This window comes from Canis lupus, chromosome 1 (genome assembly GCF_011100685.1).
Source record: "Canis lupus familiaris isolate Mischka breed German Shepherd chromosome 1, alternate assembly UU_Cfam_GSD_1.0, whole genome shotgun sequence".
NCBI lineage: Eukaryota > Metazoa > Chordata > Mammalia > Carnivora > Canidae > Canis > Canis lupus.
The window spans coordinates 65207272-65223876 of record NC_049222.1 but is presented as its reverse complement, the minus strand read 5'-3'; the positions used below and the strand labels follow the sequence as shown (position 1 = coordinate 65223876).

Sequence of the window (16605 nt, the reverse complement as noted above, 5' to 3'; positions counted from 1 at the left end):
GACCTGGGATGTAGAAGTATTCAGAATGATCCAGCATTCTCCTTGTCCCCCTCCATGCCATGCCACGACCTCTTATCTTTTACATACAGTGAGAGATTGGGGTTTTTATTTTCTTTTCGAACTCAACTAACTCAGATACTTCATCTTTTTTTTTTTTTTTTTTTTTTGATTTAAGTAATCTCTACACCCAACCTGGGGCTTGAACACACAAGCCCCAAGATCAAGAGCTGCATGCTCTTCCGACTGAGCCAGCCAAAGAGCCCCTGAGACACCTCATTTAGTTCTTCACCATGTTGCTTCGCCTTTGCCAATCACCTCGAATATTCTTTGGTAGCCATTGAGGGTCAAGTTCACTGATTAAGGTAAAGTTCTTATGACCTGCTTGAGAGTTAGAAGTCAAAACTGGGAAAGTGCCAAAAACGATTTCCTTTTATGCTATATGATGGAATAAAGTGGGGTCATTCTTTTTTTTTTTTTTTTTTAATCCTTTCCTATGTTAAAAGGGTAAGATGGTGTAGGTTTTCATGCTTATACAGTAGACAGACTTACTCCTGTCAATAATTCAAAGTGATTCCAGGCAGGTTGAAATATTCTTGGTTAGTCTGAGTCTGGAAAAGCAGTCTCAAAAGCCATAGCCTCGAGGTTCAAGGTATGGGCTGAAGAATCAGACAGGCCTGGGTTGAGTCATAGCTCAAACTGCTAGTGTGACCTTTGGCAACGAACCTCTTATTCTCCAATATGCAAAACAAAGATAATAACAACAGATTTCAAACCCCTAGCACAGAACTTAGCACAGACACCTGAACAACACTTGCCATTAGTATTAACATGTTTTCTTTATTAGACCTGTGCCTTAGGTGGTACTGGTTCTGTCAGTTATAGCAGAGGACCCGATTCCTGCCTTTTCTCTGAAGTTGAAACTGAGGGAGAAGGTACCACCTGGTACATAGGGAACCTCTTCTCATATGCCTCTGGCTCCTCTTACAAGACCATGGATGTAAGTTAAGGGGCTTTTTTTTTCTTTTTAAATTCTCCCATCTGAGTTCAAAGACTTATCCTTCCAAAGAATATGAGCTATAGTCACAGTTTATGATGTCATATTTGTTGTAGTGCTTTGTCTTAGTTGCTGAAATATTCACAATCTCAGTTATTGCTTAGATCTTAAAAGAAATACAAGGGGAAGTCAAATTCCATTCTTTAGTAAAATGCAGAACTGAGAATGGCCCTATTGGGCAATAAAAACATGAAAAGCTTCAAAAATATATCTTTAGATCATTAGGCTTACAAAGTCAATCCAGATTATTAAGTAGTCTAGGGCCCTATCCTGATGAGATATTTTTAAAGTAAGCTAAATCGGCCACATTTTAATCAGTGTACATCTCTAGCCATGGATTTTTAAAATTGTGTCGGAGTACGTTATTATGCTACGGTATTGCCTCAAATCCAAGATGTACCTTATTTTTTTTCTTTCATTTTTACATTCTGGAAATTGGGATGACTTATGATCGACGGGTAAAGTTCTGTTGTGGTTCTTTTCCTTAAAAACTGACCTTAAACCAATAGTGTATCTTGTTACTGATGGAGTCTTACACTTAGGGAAATTGCTTGTGATGATGACCTAAGGTGATTGCTCTTACTCTGAATTCATGTAATGATTAAAAAGGAGTAAGTTGATTATATAAAGAAGATAATCCAAAAGGCTTTAAGACTTATAATACATATGTACATGTGGATCATTAGTGCTATCACTCTAGCTACTATTTGACCTTTTTAAATTTTCAACTTAATTTAAAAGTCCCTCAGATTTGTTCAAATGATAGGATTATCACATTTGTAATAGCAAAAGATCCCGAAAAGAACAACAGGCCTCTCCAGCTAGTTGTCAGAAACCCCTTGTCTCACTCTCATGGCACCTCCTTCTTTTGAGGATCCTTGTGAATAGCTAGAGTGACAGCTATATCTGTCATTGTTAGGCTACAGAAGCACATTTGCACGTGCTACTACCTGCCATTCGGAACAACTTGTACACACATTGCTGTGCACAGTAGTCATTCAATAAATACCTTTTGGCTCCCTGATGTGAAATACAGAACTATGTTTTAGTTGGTGTTGAAATACATTTTGAGGGGCAGCCCTGGTGGCTTAGTGGTTTAGCGCCGCCTTTAGCCTGGGGTGTGATCTTGGAGACCCAGAATCGAGTCCCATGTCAGGCTCCCTGCATGGAGCCTGCTTCTCCCTCTGCCTGTGACTCTGCATCTCTCATGAATAAATAAGTAACATCTTAAAAAAAAAAAAAAAAGAAAAGAAATACATTTCGAGGCCCAAGATGGAGCCACTCCTGCCCAGGTGGTGCATCAGTAAATGGAACTTCAGATAAATTTTGAGTCCCTGTGAATGTTCCACTTGACCACAAATGCAGTATATCCAGTCAGCCAATCCCCCAATGCCAAGCCAACTCTGAGCCTTCTCACCCTAAACAAGGTTGATTGTATAACCTGCCAGATTTTTTCCATTTTTCTCTTCCTTGTTCTTTATTCTAGAAAATCTCCCAGCCCTTCTGCCCCATTTTGCAGTTCTCTAAAAGGAGACTGCTTTATAAGGTATTACATAAAATTTGTTCGTATCAACTAAATTGGTTTTTTTTTGTTTTGTTTTGTTTTGTTTTTAACCTTTAGGTATGCATATAGTTTTTAACTTTTGGGGAAAACCAAATTTCAAAAGAATGTCACTTTTCCTTTAATCCTACCAAAAATCCCTTGAGTTAATTTTGGAACTAATTTTTGCATAAATAAAAGCCACCAATACATTAAACTTTAGAAGTTCTTTTCCCCTTGGACCATAGAAACTAATTTTTTTCTATTTTGGGAGAAAACAAGAAAATTACCACCTCTAAAGGTAGGAACACCACTTTCACAAAACATTGAATCCAAGATGGGAAACAGTTGTTAAAAAGAAACAACAGGCCAAAAATGGAGTCCCTTGTGCAAGCCCCTCATCAGCAAAACAAGACTTAATATCTGAACTTTAACCAGTCAATCTGGAAATAACCGATCAGTACCAGTGAGGTCATCTGCATGACAGATCCCCGCCCCTTCCCCAAAGGAAGGTGACCTTGCCGGAAACAATACTCTTTGTTACAGACTTCCTTTTTCAGCTCCCTTCTGCCTATAAAAGCCTTTCATTTTGTACAGCTTCTTCAAGCTCCTTTCTATTTGTTAGATGGGATGCTGCCCAACTGCCCAATTCATGAACTGTTGACTAAAGCCAATTTGATCTTGTAATTTACTTAGTTGAATTTTGTTTTTTTGACACAGTGAAATGTGATGTTAGTAGCTGATATGAAACATTTATCAAGAACCAATTAACTTCCCATGACCAAAATTACAGACAACGATTATCTTTCAGAACTATGACAACCCTTAGCAACTACGTGGCAAGTTGTTTTGCAAATATTTTAATCATTTAATTGGAAAAATAACAAGCCATATGTACCTGGGAAGGAAAAACATAGAAGAAGAAAAAAGAGGACAAGAAAGGGAGGAAAGGAGGAAGAGGATTTATCTTAAAATATTTAATCAAAATTAAAAATAAAAATTCCTGATCTCTAAAATGGTTTACATTCCAAAAAAGGAAAGGAAATGCTTTGAATGCTGACATTACAACAGGCACAGAATCAGCTATTAGATCTTAAAATAAGAATTATTTCCATGCCCATTGTCCACAAATCATGATTAAAAAGCAAACTTCAAATATTACTAAATCCATTTTCTTATTTACTACCTAATTCCATCAGAGCTAATTGAAGATACAATAACCACAGAACTTACAGACAGGAGAAACAAAGCGATCTGGTTTTGCTCATTTTTTTTTTTAATCCACTTACAGACAAAAATTAGAAAAACTATATACTTAATTTTTCAAAACTACAATAATGTAAGACACCTTGTACTTTTTCCTTTAACTGTGAGCATAATTGATATGAATAAAAACATTCTTTTTTTTTTATTATTCTTTTTTCATGTTTGGCCCAATAGCTTCAGGAACTGAAATAATCTCTTCTAGGCTTCATCGAAGAAGGAGAGATATGTGCATAATTTCTACAGCATCAAAAAAAAAAGTTTCATTGAGGTAGGTACAGAGGATTTACCATCAGGAAGCATGTGTATGCTTAATCATGTATGCATGTGATGTTTTAAAAACCCTCTACAAACATTTTTGAGTTATAAAATGTATGACACATTCTAGCTTATTATCCTAGGTTCAGTTTACTATTATTTGGAGTTCTTGTATTTGCACTTTTCTTCCAAGAACATGGTTGAGAATAAAAGGCAGAGGAAACTGATCACTTCCTGTCTCCAAATAACGTCATACCCGCCTATGCTTAATTGATTTACAAGCTCAGATAAATGTTATTTTCAGGCAAGCTGTGAATTATATTAAATGACTCTGAAAGAGAAAAAGAAAAGCCACGGCTTAAGTTGTTAGTGAAGGAAGGCCTTGCTTGAAATTCATGTCAACCTTCTATTCTGCAAAGCAACTCATCCACATAAAAATAGTCAAAAAGGACTTCATTTAATTAGTGATATGTAGACTTTTGCATAGAAAAAAGGTTACAAAGTAATGCAAAAAAAAAACTAGGTACAGTAATTTTAAAACAAATATTTAAAAAAGTATAATTTTGCATAATGTTTAACATTCTCATAATGTTTATTGCTTTCTCCACACAGCAGAGAAATGAAGTGCATAATTATACATGCTGTGTCTTTATCTTTCAAACATAAAATCTCACGTGCTCAATTTCAATGTATTAAGAGATTATTTTGTCATTAAACAAAATAAAAAAGAAAAACACCACTATGTAGCACTAGTCTAGGCATGAACAAAAATAATTTATGTACATCCCATTGTATACATTCACCTTGATTTGGGATCAAATGCAATCATGAGCTTGACAAAGAGCATTTTTTAAAAATCGTGGCTTTTCTCTTCCCAATGCTCTCTCCCTGTCTCATCACCTCCAGAAATGCAACCTTTCCCAAAGGGTGACAAGAATAGATATTACACATTATCAGGACAAAATGAAGAGGATAAATATGTAAAAATAGTCCAAATGAAACAATAAATTAAACTTTTACAAACTGGAGAATTTTCAAGTTGGCCTGAATCAAATAGCTTCAGGTGGGCACACGGTAGGCAACGCTCTCAGGTGCACTCTCTACATGTATGATTTACATAAAGAGGCACCATATTTTGAGCCATAAAAAATAGGGCCCCGGGGGGGGGGGGGGGGGAGGTGGGGACGCTTGCAGGCAGGGCAGCAATGGTGCTTAATCCGAGCAATGATGGAATAATTGCTTATACCAACGCATTGCAAAATGTCGCCACTTGGCAGGCAAGTCTGTACAAAAAAAGCCAACTAAGGGTAAAACTAGTTTTTTTTCAACTTGAAAATTATTTTCACCAATCCTTTTGGCCAATAAAAACCTGTTGGTTTCAATAGAGTACTCTTTTCTGGCACTTCATTAAAACATCTGCAGCCTAATGCAAGCCTTCCGTGGCTTTCCTTTCTTACCCTCACCTCTACGCTCTTCTTTACTTGTGCAACGTCAGCTAATTCAGAAGAAGACTTTTACTAGCTCAGGCACTTATGAGACACGCATATGCTTTTCTATCTAGTGTGGAGGGAATCCAGTCAGGGCTTTTTGTTTTTTTTTGTTGTTGTTGGTGTTGTTGCTTGCGTTTGTGTTTGTTTTTCTTCCCCAATTCACACCTTCTGACGCGCTGCTGGATGGTACAGTCCACGTATTTTTCCAGGAAACGTCAACATAGAAGACCAGTGCCAAGTTCTCAGAAAGTTGCTGAGGTCAGTGACCCAGGCTGCCTTCTTTTTTTTTGTTTTTGTGTGTGTGTTGTTTTTCTTCCCCAATTCACACCTTCTGATGCACTGTTGGATGGTACAGTCCATGCATTTTCCAGGAAAACGTCTACATAGGAGACCAGTGTGGACTTCTCAGAAAGTGGCTGAGGTCAGTGACCCAGGCTGCTGCCTTTTTTTTTTTTTTGCTTTTGTGTGTGTTTTGTTTTTTTTTCCCCAATTCACACCTTCTGATGCCTGCTGGATGGTACAGTCCATGCATTTTCCAGGAAAACGTCTACATAGGCGACCAGTGTGGACTTCTCAGAAAGTGGCTGAGGTCAGTGACCCAGGCTGCATTCTTTTGTTTGTTTGTTTTTGTGTGTGTGTTGTTTTTCTTCCCCAATTCACACCTTCCGACGCACTTCTGGATGGTACAGTCCATGCATTTTCCAGGAAAACCTCTACATAGGCGATCAGTGCTGAGTTCTCACAAAGTGGCTGAGGTCAGTGACCCAAGCTGCCTTCTTTGTGTGTGTGTGTGTTGTTTTTCTTCCCCAACTCACACCTTCTGACGCCCTGCTGGATGGTACAGTGCATGCATTTTCCAGAAAAACGTCTACACAGGCGACCAGTGCGGGGTTCTCAGAAAGTGGCTGAGGTCAGTGACCCAAGCTGCCTTGAACGAGACAAGAGAGAGAAGCAAACAAAGGGACAAACAGGTAGCAGCCCACCTCCCGGGGGGCGGGGGCGGGGGCGGGGGGGTCTGCGCCTCCCACGGCCTCGCGTCCCCGCGCGTCCCCGCGCCGCCTAGAAGGCTCCCACCTCGGTCCCCCAGGGCCGGTAGGGTTTGCCGCCCGCCCCCCCGCCCGCGGGCTGCGGGCCCGCCGCCGCCGCCACGGCCAAGGGCGGGCTGATGGTGGCGGCCGCCACGGCCGCCGCGGCGCTCGGGGGCAGCCCCGGGAAGGCGCCCGCGAAGGACAGGGGCAGGCTGTGCGCCGCGGCGGTGGCGGCGGCGGCGGCCGCGTGCACGGTGGCCGACAGCGACAGCAGCGGCGCGCAGGCGGCCGCGGCCCCCCCCGCCCCCGCGGGCAGCCGCAGCGCCGAGTCGGCGTGCGCGAAGGCGGCGAGCAGCGGCGCGGGCCCGTCGGGCGCGGGCAGGCCGGGCGGCAGCAGCGCGGGCAGCGGCGGCAGCGCGGCGGCCCAGGGCTGCGGCGGCGGCGGGGGGCGGGGCGCCAGCGAGGACGTCACGGCCGCCGCCTCCCGCTGCGAGGCGCAGGTGCTCAGGTGCGACACGAGGCGCGCCCGCAGCGGGTCGGAGGAGTCCAGGCCCTCCACGGAGCTCAGGTAGCGCGCCACCTCGCCCAGGCACTCCCGGAAGCCGATGCTCATGAAGTCCAGCGCCAGGGCGTGCGCGTCGAAGTAGCCTGGGGGGGGGGGGGCGGGAGAGCCGGGGCGTCACCGCGAGGACCCCGTCCCGCCCCGCCCCGCATCCCGGAACGAGCCGCGCGGGAGCGGCCGCAGGTGCGCGCTGCCTGCGGGAGGCGCCCGGCCAGGCCGCAGTGCGCGTGCGCGCCAGGCACAGCGCCGCCTGCTCCCCGGCGGCCCGGCCGGAGCCCCCAGGTGCACACAGCTCCGTGCAAATAAACGGGGGCGGGGGCGGAGATGGGACGGTCCTCGCCTTCTCTGCTGCCGGACAGGGAGGCTCCCCAGGAACTGCAGGGGCCCTGCGCTGGGGGTGAGAGGGCGCATCTCGAGCATCCTCCCTCTTGGCCTTGCTGACAGAGACGTGCAGTGCGTCTCAGCAGCTGGAGGACTTTTTTTAAAAAAATGTGCTAGAATCTGGGGATCCCTGGGTGGCTCAGCGGTTTAGCGCCGCCTTCAGCCCAGGGCGTGATCCTGGAGACCCGGGATCGGGATCGAGTCTCCCATGTCGGGCTCCCTGCATGGAGCCTGCTTCTCCCTCTGCCTGTCTCTGCCCCTCCCCCCCATCATAAATAAATTGAAAAACATGTGCTAGAATCTCTGAATAAATCCATCAGTGCTTCTTGACTCATGACCTCGATCAAAGGGAAAACCGCCTGTCATTTACTCTGCATGAAAAAAAAAATCTGATGAAAATGAACATTGTAGGGGAAGGTTTGCTCTCTGAAGATCCCATTTTTCTGTTCAGGCAATACAGCCTGCTGGACGGATACGAGATTCCTACAGCTCCTCGCTTTCCTGAGATTCAAACATCCACCTCCCACACTGGCTAACTTCTATTTTCCTGGCATCCACCCTAGGGGGAAAAAATGTGTATTGATTTTTCGGTGTATATGCATGCAAACTCCACACCTAAGGTTGCTATCGTAAAAATGGCTGGAACGGAGTCTTATTTACGAGAATCCCTTTTTATCCAAAGGGTAATACATTAGATAGAAAATAGTGATGTGCCATTATTACCAGTGCCAATTCAGAGTAGAATACTAATCAGACACTTGGGGAAATGGCACCACTTGGAATGAGTGACCTCTAATGTGCACAAATGTATCCTTTTCAGATTCTTTCCCATTTGCAACAATTTTTTTTTTTTTTTTTTTAGTGACTTCCAAATTAAACTCAGTTTTGGGATGTGGGTGTATGTACAAATGAGAAATCTTACATTCAAAGTTATTTTTTCCTAAGGCATTTACTACATTATCTTTTTCATGTTTCTGCTGATCAAAGTATTACCTGTTTCGTTTATCATCTACTAAAACTTAAACCATCTTATTCTGTGACAAAAGCATTTGAGAAATAGTGGTCACAATATTCAAACTCCCAAAGCTAGAATATCAACAGAAATCTGGAAGTGCCAAAAAAGACAGTTGGGGCAAAAATACACACCATTAAAACAGCAGCAATAATAGCACAAAGCTGATATAAGAGAATATCATGAAACGTGGAAGATCAGCAGCAAACCTAGTTATCATCCCAGGACTTTGGCTTAGTTAGCAACAGGGTCCCTGGGATTAAGAGGGAAAGCTCTCCCTGAAGAAAGGCACCTCCAAAGAAAGGTTTCACAGGAGAACCCTCAGGGTTCTTTGTTGGGCTTTTCAAGCTTCTAATTTTCATGAGAAGGAGGGATGCAATGAACAGAAGACAGTCTAGAAACACAGAGGGATCTAGATATTTAAGTTACTCTTCTAAATCCTCTCTAGAAGCTATTGCAATACCAAGACGGACAGTAAAGAATGAACCAACAGAATTGGAACCCCGGGGGCTTCCAAGAATTTTCATGAGTGGGCACAAAGTGATTGAAATTTGTGGTCGGCCAGCTGTATGTAGTTATATAGGGCTGAGTTCTCTGTTGTGTATTAAGGAATATAAATTGTGCAATTTCTATTCTATTGCTGAACACAGAGGGAAATGACCATGAGCAGCTGTCTCTTGGGAATAATCTTGGGCCAATAATAAAAGCATCCCGGTCCATATCACTTCCCTGTGCCATCACTGCTGTATGGCTTTCAGTGAATAAACTCACAACCACCTTGTGAGGCAGTCACTATCACTGTCCTCATTGTACAGATGAGGAAACGGGGGCTACAAGGGGGTAAGGAGTGTACCCTGGGTCACAGGGCTAATATACGCAGAGCTGGGATTTGAAACCAGGCATCCGGACTGCAGAGTCTGTGCCCTCCACCACTACACCGTGAGGCCCCCGCAGCACTTGTGAGTCTTAGATGATGTGAGCTCACATTGCCAGCCCCTCCTCTTCAAGGCCCACACTTTCTCCTGTGGATGACCTCTCTAATGCCTTGGCAGCCAGGAGACTTGTATGGAACTTGCTTGGTAATGTCTGTTCACAAACTATTCTGGGATGAATTTTAGGACCGTTCAGGTAGCCAAGAATAGCAACCAAGAATGGAACTTAGTTTTTATAATAAGGAGTAAGAACAATATTACGCTTTAGAAGTATAGCTCATGCCAAATATTTGAAGCCCTGATAAGAATTCTTAGCCTTGTGGTGGACATCACCGAGAGAGGCAGAGCAATCGAACTGCTGTTTCTGCACCATTACTGACTCAGTCAGTCTCCTACACTCCTGAGGTGGCAGGTGCAGGGACAGAATCACGGGGCTGGAGGGGCTTTAGAGCTCAGAATGAATGCAGTGCAGACCTCACAGTGCAGCAGAACACTTCTGTCTTGGGTTAGAGGTGAGGCAGTGGCCACTGAGCTGGATGGATCACTGGTTTCTACGATTTCATCCAGTTCTCTTCTCTGTGATGTAAGAGTTTTAGCATCCTATGCTGAGGATCTTAATGCTTAGAAATACAATTCCATACCCATTCAGGATGGTTTCTAGAGAAGGTGCAATTGAGGTTAAGTCAAACCATGAGGGCTTCTCTTTACAGCGACTACATCCCCCTCCTCATACAGTTAAAAAGACTGTGAAGGAAGGCCAGGGCTGTGTTCCACAGGTCCTCGGCTATATGGCCATGCTGGACTTAAATCCTGAAGGACTTCCACAGCAGTTGGTAAATGGCTATTTCCCTCCAAAGTTTTGCCCCTGCTCCAATGTAGGGCATGCTGTGATAGGACGTCATGAAAGGCTAATCCTGAGCGGAGAAGCTGCCATGGTGGAGGGCAGCACTCAGCCCCTGGTGGTGGTGGTACACTCTGTCTACCCAGCTGTCAAATACCTTAAATAACAAAACACTCTTGGTTAAGGTGAACACAAAGGCCTGCTTGACAGGTGGAAAGGTACTCAAGTCTGAGTAATGTGTGAGAAGACGGATCACATCTGAATCTGAATGAATATTACAGCTTTCAGGATCTCAAGACTATTTTTAACATGACAGGAGGGTCCATCTTTGACTTCTGGATGATTCTTTCCTAAATCACTCTCTAGTACAGAAGACATCTCTCCAGGCCACCGGGCCCGGGGTACCCGTTCCTGTTTGCCCTCTGCAGGAATGACTCCGCTCCATTAATAGTTTGCAGTTACAGAGATTCACTACCCACACTTCAACTGCTCTGTCTGGTATCAACTCGAGACCGACCAAAATATGAAAATAATTCTGAAGTCAATTCCTCTGGAATAGCTGAATTATGTTGAGTCCTAGTCTTGATTTAAGGAGGGGAGGGGTGTTTCGGGGGAAGGGAAAGAAGAAGAGAAAAAGATTGCCTTTAACCTCCTGTTTATGTTTGGATGTTTGTGTGTTTGTTTTGTCTTTCTGTACAGATTCCAGCATGTGCTTCTGAGGTCCCAAACAAATCTGTGACCAGGCTGCTGTGAATGAAGCTTTACTCCCACAGTATTATAAAAGCAAACACAAGCCCAGGGTCAAGTGCTTCTTTTGTTCCAGAAGTTCTTTCCCACGAGTTCAATCCTGCCATTAGCATTGATTTCCACAGCTTTAATCTGGGACCTCCTATCTCAGCTTGTTAAAGAACTGTTCAACTATGACTTTCCTTTACTCTTGGGGGGGGGGGGTATGAAAAGAGAAAGGTGAAAGGGGGTAAAAATGAAGTCACCTACTTACCTTTACCCCCAGTTGCCTGAAGCATCTTCAAATGATCTACCGTCATTTGCAGTATTTCAGCTTTCTCTAACTTTGCAGATCCCTGCATAAATAAATAATAAAGTCTTAGAAGTTCTATGGAAACTGATTTGGAACATTTTACGCTGGATTCTCAGTTTTTCTTCTCACGAGAAAATTCGAAGTTTAATTGTTTTTCACAGAAACATCGAGTTCTTTGCAAACTTTACGTGTAAACGATAATTACTATGTCACGCCCAATGACAGATATTTGCCAATTTATCTTTTAAAGATGAAAAGGCCTAAAAATAAATTTTTAATCATAAGAATAATTATATTCCTAAGATCACTATGCTGAAACGATTCTTGACATTTGCAAAAATCTCAAACCTTACATCCAATCTCTATCCTGTATTTCATTAAGGGACTACCAATAGTCTTATATAATGTTGCAGTCTAGATCAGTTGACTCTGACTCTGAAGGACAAGGAAACAGGACCTTTGTAAATTAGATTTTTTCAAAAATAAAAAGTTCTAATAAGTCTTTAAGGCACACCACTGGTAAGCAGACACAAAAATAAAAAAGGGAAGTCTTTTAAGGGTTTTTTTTTTTTCCCAAAAATTACCAGCAGGTGTCACTGTAAATTCCAAGATCATAAACAAGAAAGCATAATTTACTACCTATCTAGTAAGCATCAGAAGTGCTTAAAGATATTTGAACTCTTTAAAATAGTTCTTAATGTCTTGGAAATAGATCTATATGTCCTACTTTTTAAAATAAGGCAATCTCTGGAAACCAGCTAAAATACAAATGTGCCACCTTGAACTGCCTCAGAGGACTGTGGGTGGCTTCTAATTTCTTGGAAAAGCCAAATAATTAAATCAATATGTCTTTTTGAAAAGGAAACTGAAGTTTTTTTCAGGTTCCTATGCTCTACTTGTTTTGTGAAAATTATCAGCACCCTGTACATGGTGAGAGTGCCAGAGTTATTTAAGCTGCTAGAAAGAACACTCTTCTAATCATACTGTGACAGGGCCAGCTCACTAGGGTTGGTAGCCAAGCTTGGCAAATGGGAAAGCCAGTGTTTATGGTAACTAACTGCCAAACAACTGAGGTTTGCTTTTAAGGTTTGTTTTAAGTCGACATTTAAGAAAAAAAAAAAAAAAAAAAAAAACTAACAAACTAAGGGGGGGAAAAAATCACCAAACTGACTGTTCTTCAAAATTGCATGCATCCCAGTCCTCAAAGTGAAAACACTGATTTGTTCTGATATTTTCATTTTCAGCCTATTGTCATTAAAAATGCTACTAATCAAAACTACAAATTCCGCGTTACATTTAGCTTACTAAAGTCAGCTGTAGCATATAGGTGTCTTTTTTCTCTCAAAAATGTATAATCGAGAGCATAGTACATCTTGTACTTCTGTCAATTTTCAATATTTCCATGAAGATGTATAGTAGTTTCAGTGAAAGTGCCTAATCACAAAATTGCAGTTTCTGGATAATTTCCAAGGGCTTTGTAGGGCTTGCTGTATGTTTGTGGTTCATGAAGTAAACAATGAAATGAAATAAACAAACAACTACCCTATTTGAATTAAATTGAAAGTATTTTCAATGGCATATGATGCCATAGTCTTTGAAAGATGCTCTTAGAAATCTGTGCCATTGTGGCAAGAGATACAAAACTTTTCCAAAACGACAGAGGAAGATTTAAACACTTGGCTTCTTCCTCTTCTAAGTGTGCAAAATCTTTTTCTTTTTCTTTTTTTTTTTTTTTGGCAAAGGAATACCTTGAATTCTGAAAAAGGAAATTTATGGCTAGTTTTATTTTTACCAAACTTCCAAAAGAAAATGGTATTCCCGAATGGAAGAGCATTCTATTAATCCAGGAATTAAAAATGAAACCAAGTGATTTTGTAAAACAAAACAAAACTAAAACAAAAACCTCGTATTAGTATTATCATTTAGGAAATAGAGCTAGAGATGTTACTTCCTGGACTTTGGTTATGTTTAAAATCAAAAGCAGTTTTTTTTAACCGTTTGACACAAAAATGAAATTTCACAGGATATATTTTTTAAAACAGTACGACGTACAGCTCAGTTTTAAACAAAACCACTACTGGTCTTCATAGAAAGAACAGAGAAAGCATGAACACTGTTACCCTTAAGGGAAAAATAAGCTGAAGAATGGAAATGTTTTTCAACTTCATGATGGATTATGTTTTTAATAGTTTTGCCACAACAAAGCATTTTATTGAAATAGCTGCTCTGTGCCAGATCAGGGCACATACACCATTATTTTAATGAGCTTTAACAAGAACCCACATTCCCAGATGAGAGAATCAGATTTTTTGAGCCTTTTGGTGGGGTGGTTAGGGGTGAGGGTAGCTTACTTGTTTTTCAAAAGCAGTTGGCACCAGTCGTCTCAACTCAGATAAACTGTTATTTATCCGATCTCGCCGCCTTTTCTCTATTATCTATCCCAAAGGAAGCAAAACAACAACAAAAGTTTATGAAGACACAAATGATAAAATTACTCCTAATGTTAGAATACAACTGTTACACATTAGGCTGGACTACATGAAATAAAAGGGAAAAAAAAATCACATACCCCTCTCCTTTTCTTTCTTGCCATAATCTGAGATGTTGTTGTTGGGGAATTTGATCTAATCACAGAGCTAGTACTTTGCCTATGAAATAGGAACAGTATGTCAGGTGCTGCATTAACATAACAATGGCTTCTTCTGGGTACTTCATGGCACCCATTAAATATTGAGTGATTGCACAGTTCAGGTCTGTGTTGTTTCACTCTTAATTCTTACTTTTAACATACTTTGTTTTCAGGTAAGAATCACGCCCCTTCCCCTTTTTTTAACCAGTCACCCGGACACCAAATCCACTGGCAAAAACATCCCTAAACTTTTAAGTCTTGCAATGAAAAACTTACAAGCAGTCAGAGAGAGAAGTCAGGTCTTAGGACTTCTCGGTTCCGCTCCTAAATGTTTCTTAAAAATCAACTACTCTCCAATAGCATCCCTCCTCCGCCCTCCCGTCAGACACACTAGACAAAGCAAAGCTGTTTTGAAATAAAGGCCACGTTTAGCACCGCTATCAAACAGACAGACAGTCATCACATGTCAAACCGTTGTCCCCAGATGCAATCTTCAAAATAAACAGAAGTCAAACGTTAACTATTTCAAAACTTAGAGCTCACGGAAGGAAAAAAAAAATATGACAAATATCATGTTTTGCGAGCTAATCTTCCAAAAGAAGGTCCCAAGGTAAATCCAGGGAAATTAAAATCGGATCAACTGCGAGGCAAACGTTTTACTTTGAGAAGGAAACTGGAGGTATCCCCTAGGCTTCAGCCTAAGCCTAAACCTCCAGGCGCTGCGGTCCATCTTGAGTTCACTAGTGAAAAGATACTTTGTATCGAAAGTTCAATCAGATCACTTTGTCACCTACAGCTCCTTTCCAGCATCCTTTCCAGTTTGTACATGTTTCTCTTCATAATTCACGGTTTCTATGCTTCTTTATGTTCTCAAATTCTCCGGGTTCCTGTTATTTGTTCTCTTTCATTTTAGCACTGTTGCACACACCAGGTTCTTATTACCTCACCTTCTCACTTCTGGATCTGATTTCTGAATTAAGTGTCCCCCTCAGTCCCACACCATCCCAACCTGGTTTCGCCTTTCACACGACTTCTGTGGTGCAGATCTTATTTTTTAGGATGACGCACACTTTAATAATGAAAAGATAACTGCAAACAACGTTTCACGTAAATAAATGTCTTTGCTGCTGCTGCTGCTGCTGCTGCTGCTTTCACACTTTGGTCCGTCTGTGCTCAGAACAGCGACGCGGAGAGAAAACCAGTCTTCCGCAGGTAGCAAGAATTTTGCTCTTTGAGTGGCAGCTGCAGATAAATAATTAAGCAGCTTGCGGGGATGCCAATTAGAGGCAATTATCGTTTGACCCGCCTTGGCATTAAAATGCCTCGGTAATCTCCCTCCGTCGCTGGAAAGTGGAGGTCTGGCTTCTGCGGTCCCGACCCCGATCTTTTGCAGACTGGAGGACCAGCAGCCCTGAGAGGTGATCCACGCCCCGAGCGGCCCCGGCCAGCGTCTGTCACTCACCCGCCCGTCAGCCCGCTCACGCAAAGTCAACCAGGAAAAGTCTGAGCACTGCAAAGTCCGTAAGTCTTAACACTGCAAAAATCCTTACGTCTTGGAATTGCAAAAATCCTCCAGTCTTAAAATTGCAAAAATCCTTATGTCTTGAAATCGCAAAAATCCTTAACGTCCTAAAATCGCAAAAATCCTTAACGTCCTAAAATCGCAAAAATCCTTACGTCTTAAAGTCGCAAAAATCCTTACGTCTTAAAATTGCAAAAATCCTCAAGTGCTAAAATTGCAAAAATCCTCAAGTCTTAAAACTGCAAAAATCCTCAAGTCTTAAAATTGCAAAAATCCTCGAGTCTTAAAATTGCAAAGATCCTCAAGTCTTAAAATTGCAAACGTCCTCAAGTCTTAAAATCGCAAACATCCTTACGTCTTAAAATCGGATCCTCAAGTCTTAAAATCGCAAACATCCTCAAGTCTTAAAATTGCAAAAATCCTTACGCCTTAAAATCGGAAAGATCCTCAAGTCTTAAAATCGCAAACATCCTCATGTCTTAAAATCGCAAACATCCTCAACGTCTTAAAACCGCAAAAATCCTTAAGTCTTAAAATTGCAAATTGCTTTTCATTTCTCCCAAAGCAGACTCCTCTTTTTAGTCTCCCGGAAAATCGGGAAAAAAAAGAAAAAAAATCCCAACACTCGGTGCACCGGGTCTCCGCGCGGCGGGCCCCGGGAGCGCCCGCACAGCCGGGGGCGGGGGCGCCGCAGCGCTGACAGCGGGGACCCCCCCCCCCACTCCCGCGCCGCGCTCCGGCCGCGGCCCCGGCCCCCGCGCCCCACCCCCGGCCGGAGCCCCGGCCCCCGCCCCACCCCGGCGCACGCTCGCCCCCCGGGCGCCCGGCGCTCCCGCTTCCCCGGCGGCGCTCGGCCGCGGCGCGGAGGAGCCTCGGGCGCCCGCGCTCACCCCGAGTAGTTGTTCTCGCTCCCCACGTCGATGGTCTCGTCCATGTCGCTCTCGGAGGTCGTCTCCTCGCACGGGCGCTTCATCGCGGCGCAGGGCGCAGCGCCCTCCCTGCGGCCGCCGCCTCCTCCCTCCCGCCCGCTCCGGGCCCGGGCAGGCGCGGCTCC

At 43.0% G+C, this 16605-nt stretch overlaps 1 protein-coding gene and 1 long non-coding RNA gene across 3 annotated transcripts; one reads left to right on the top strand and one right to left on the bottom strand.

The window, feature by feature from the left end:
• Positions 1-6664: 6664 nt before the first annotated feature.
• Positions 6665-16605, bottom strand: HEY2 (hes related family bHLH transcription factor with YRPW motif 2). Its single transcript, XM_038526723.1, has 5 exons — positions 16442-16605; positions 13970-14048; positions 13752-13835; positions 11362-11443; positions 6665-7281 (listed from the first exon to the last, which is right to left on the bottom strand). The coding sequence occupies exons 1-5, from the start codon at positions 16522-16524 to the stop codon at positions 6665-6667; spliced, it is 945 nt and encodes a 314-aa protein (XP_038382651.1). The 5' UTR covers positions 16525-16605.
• LOC119870788 lies at positions 7086-13964 on the top strand. 2 transcript variants are annotated; one of them, XR_005353879.1, is made up of 2 exons: positions 7086-7201; positions 11061-13964. It is a non-coding gene; the product is annotated as an uncharacterized LOC119870788 (long non-coding RNA). The 2 variants fall into 2 exon arrangements; XR_005353880.1 differs by lacking the exon at positions 7086-7201 and adding an exon at positions 8434-10103.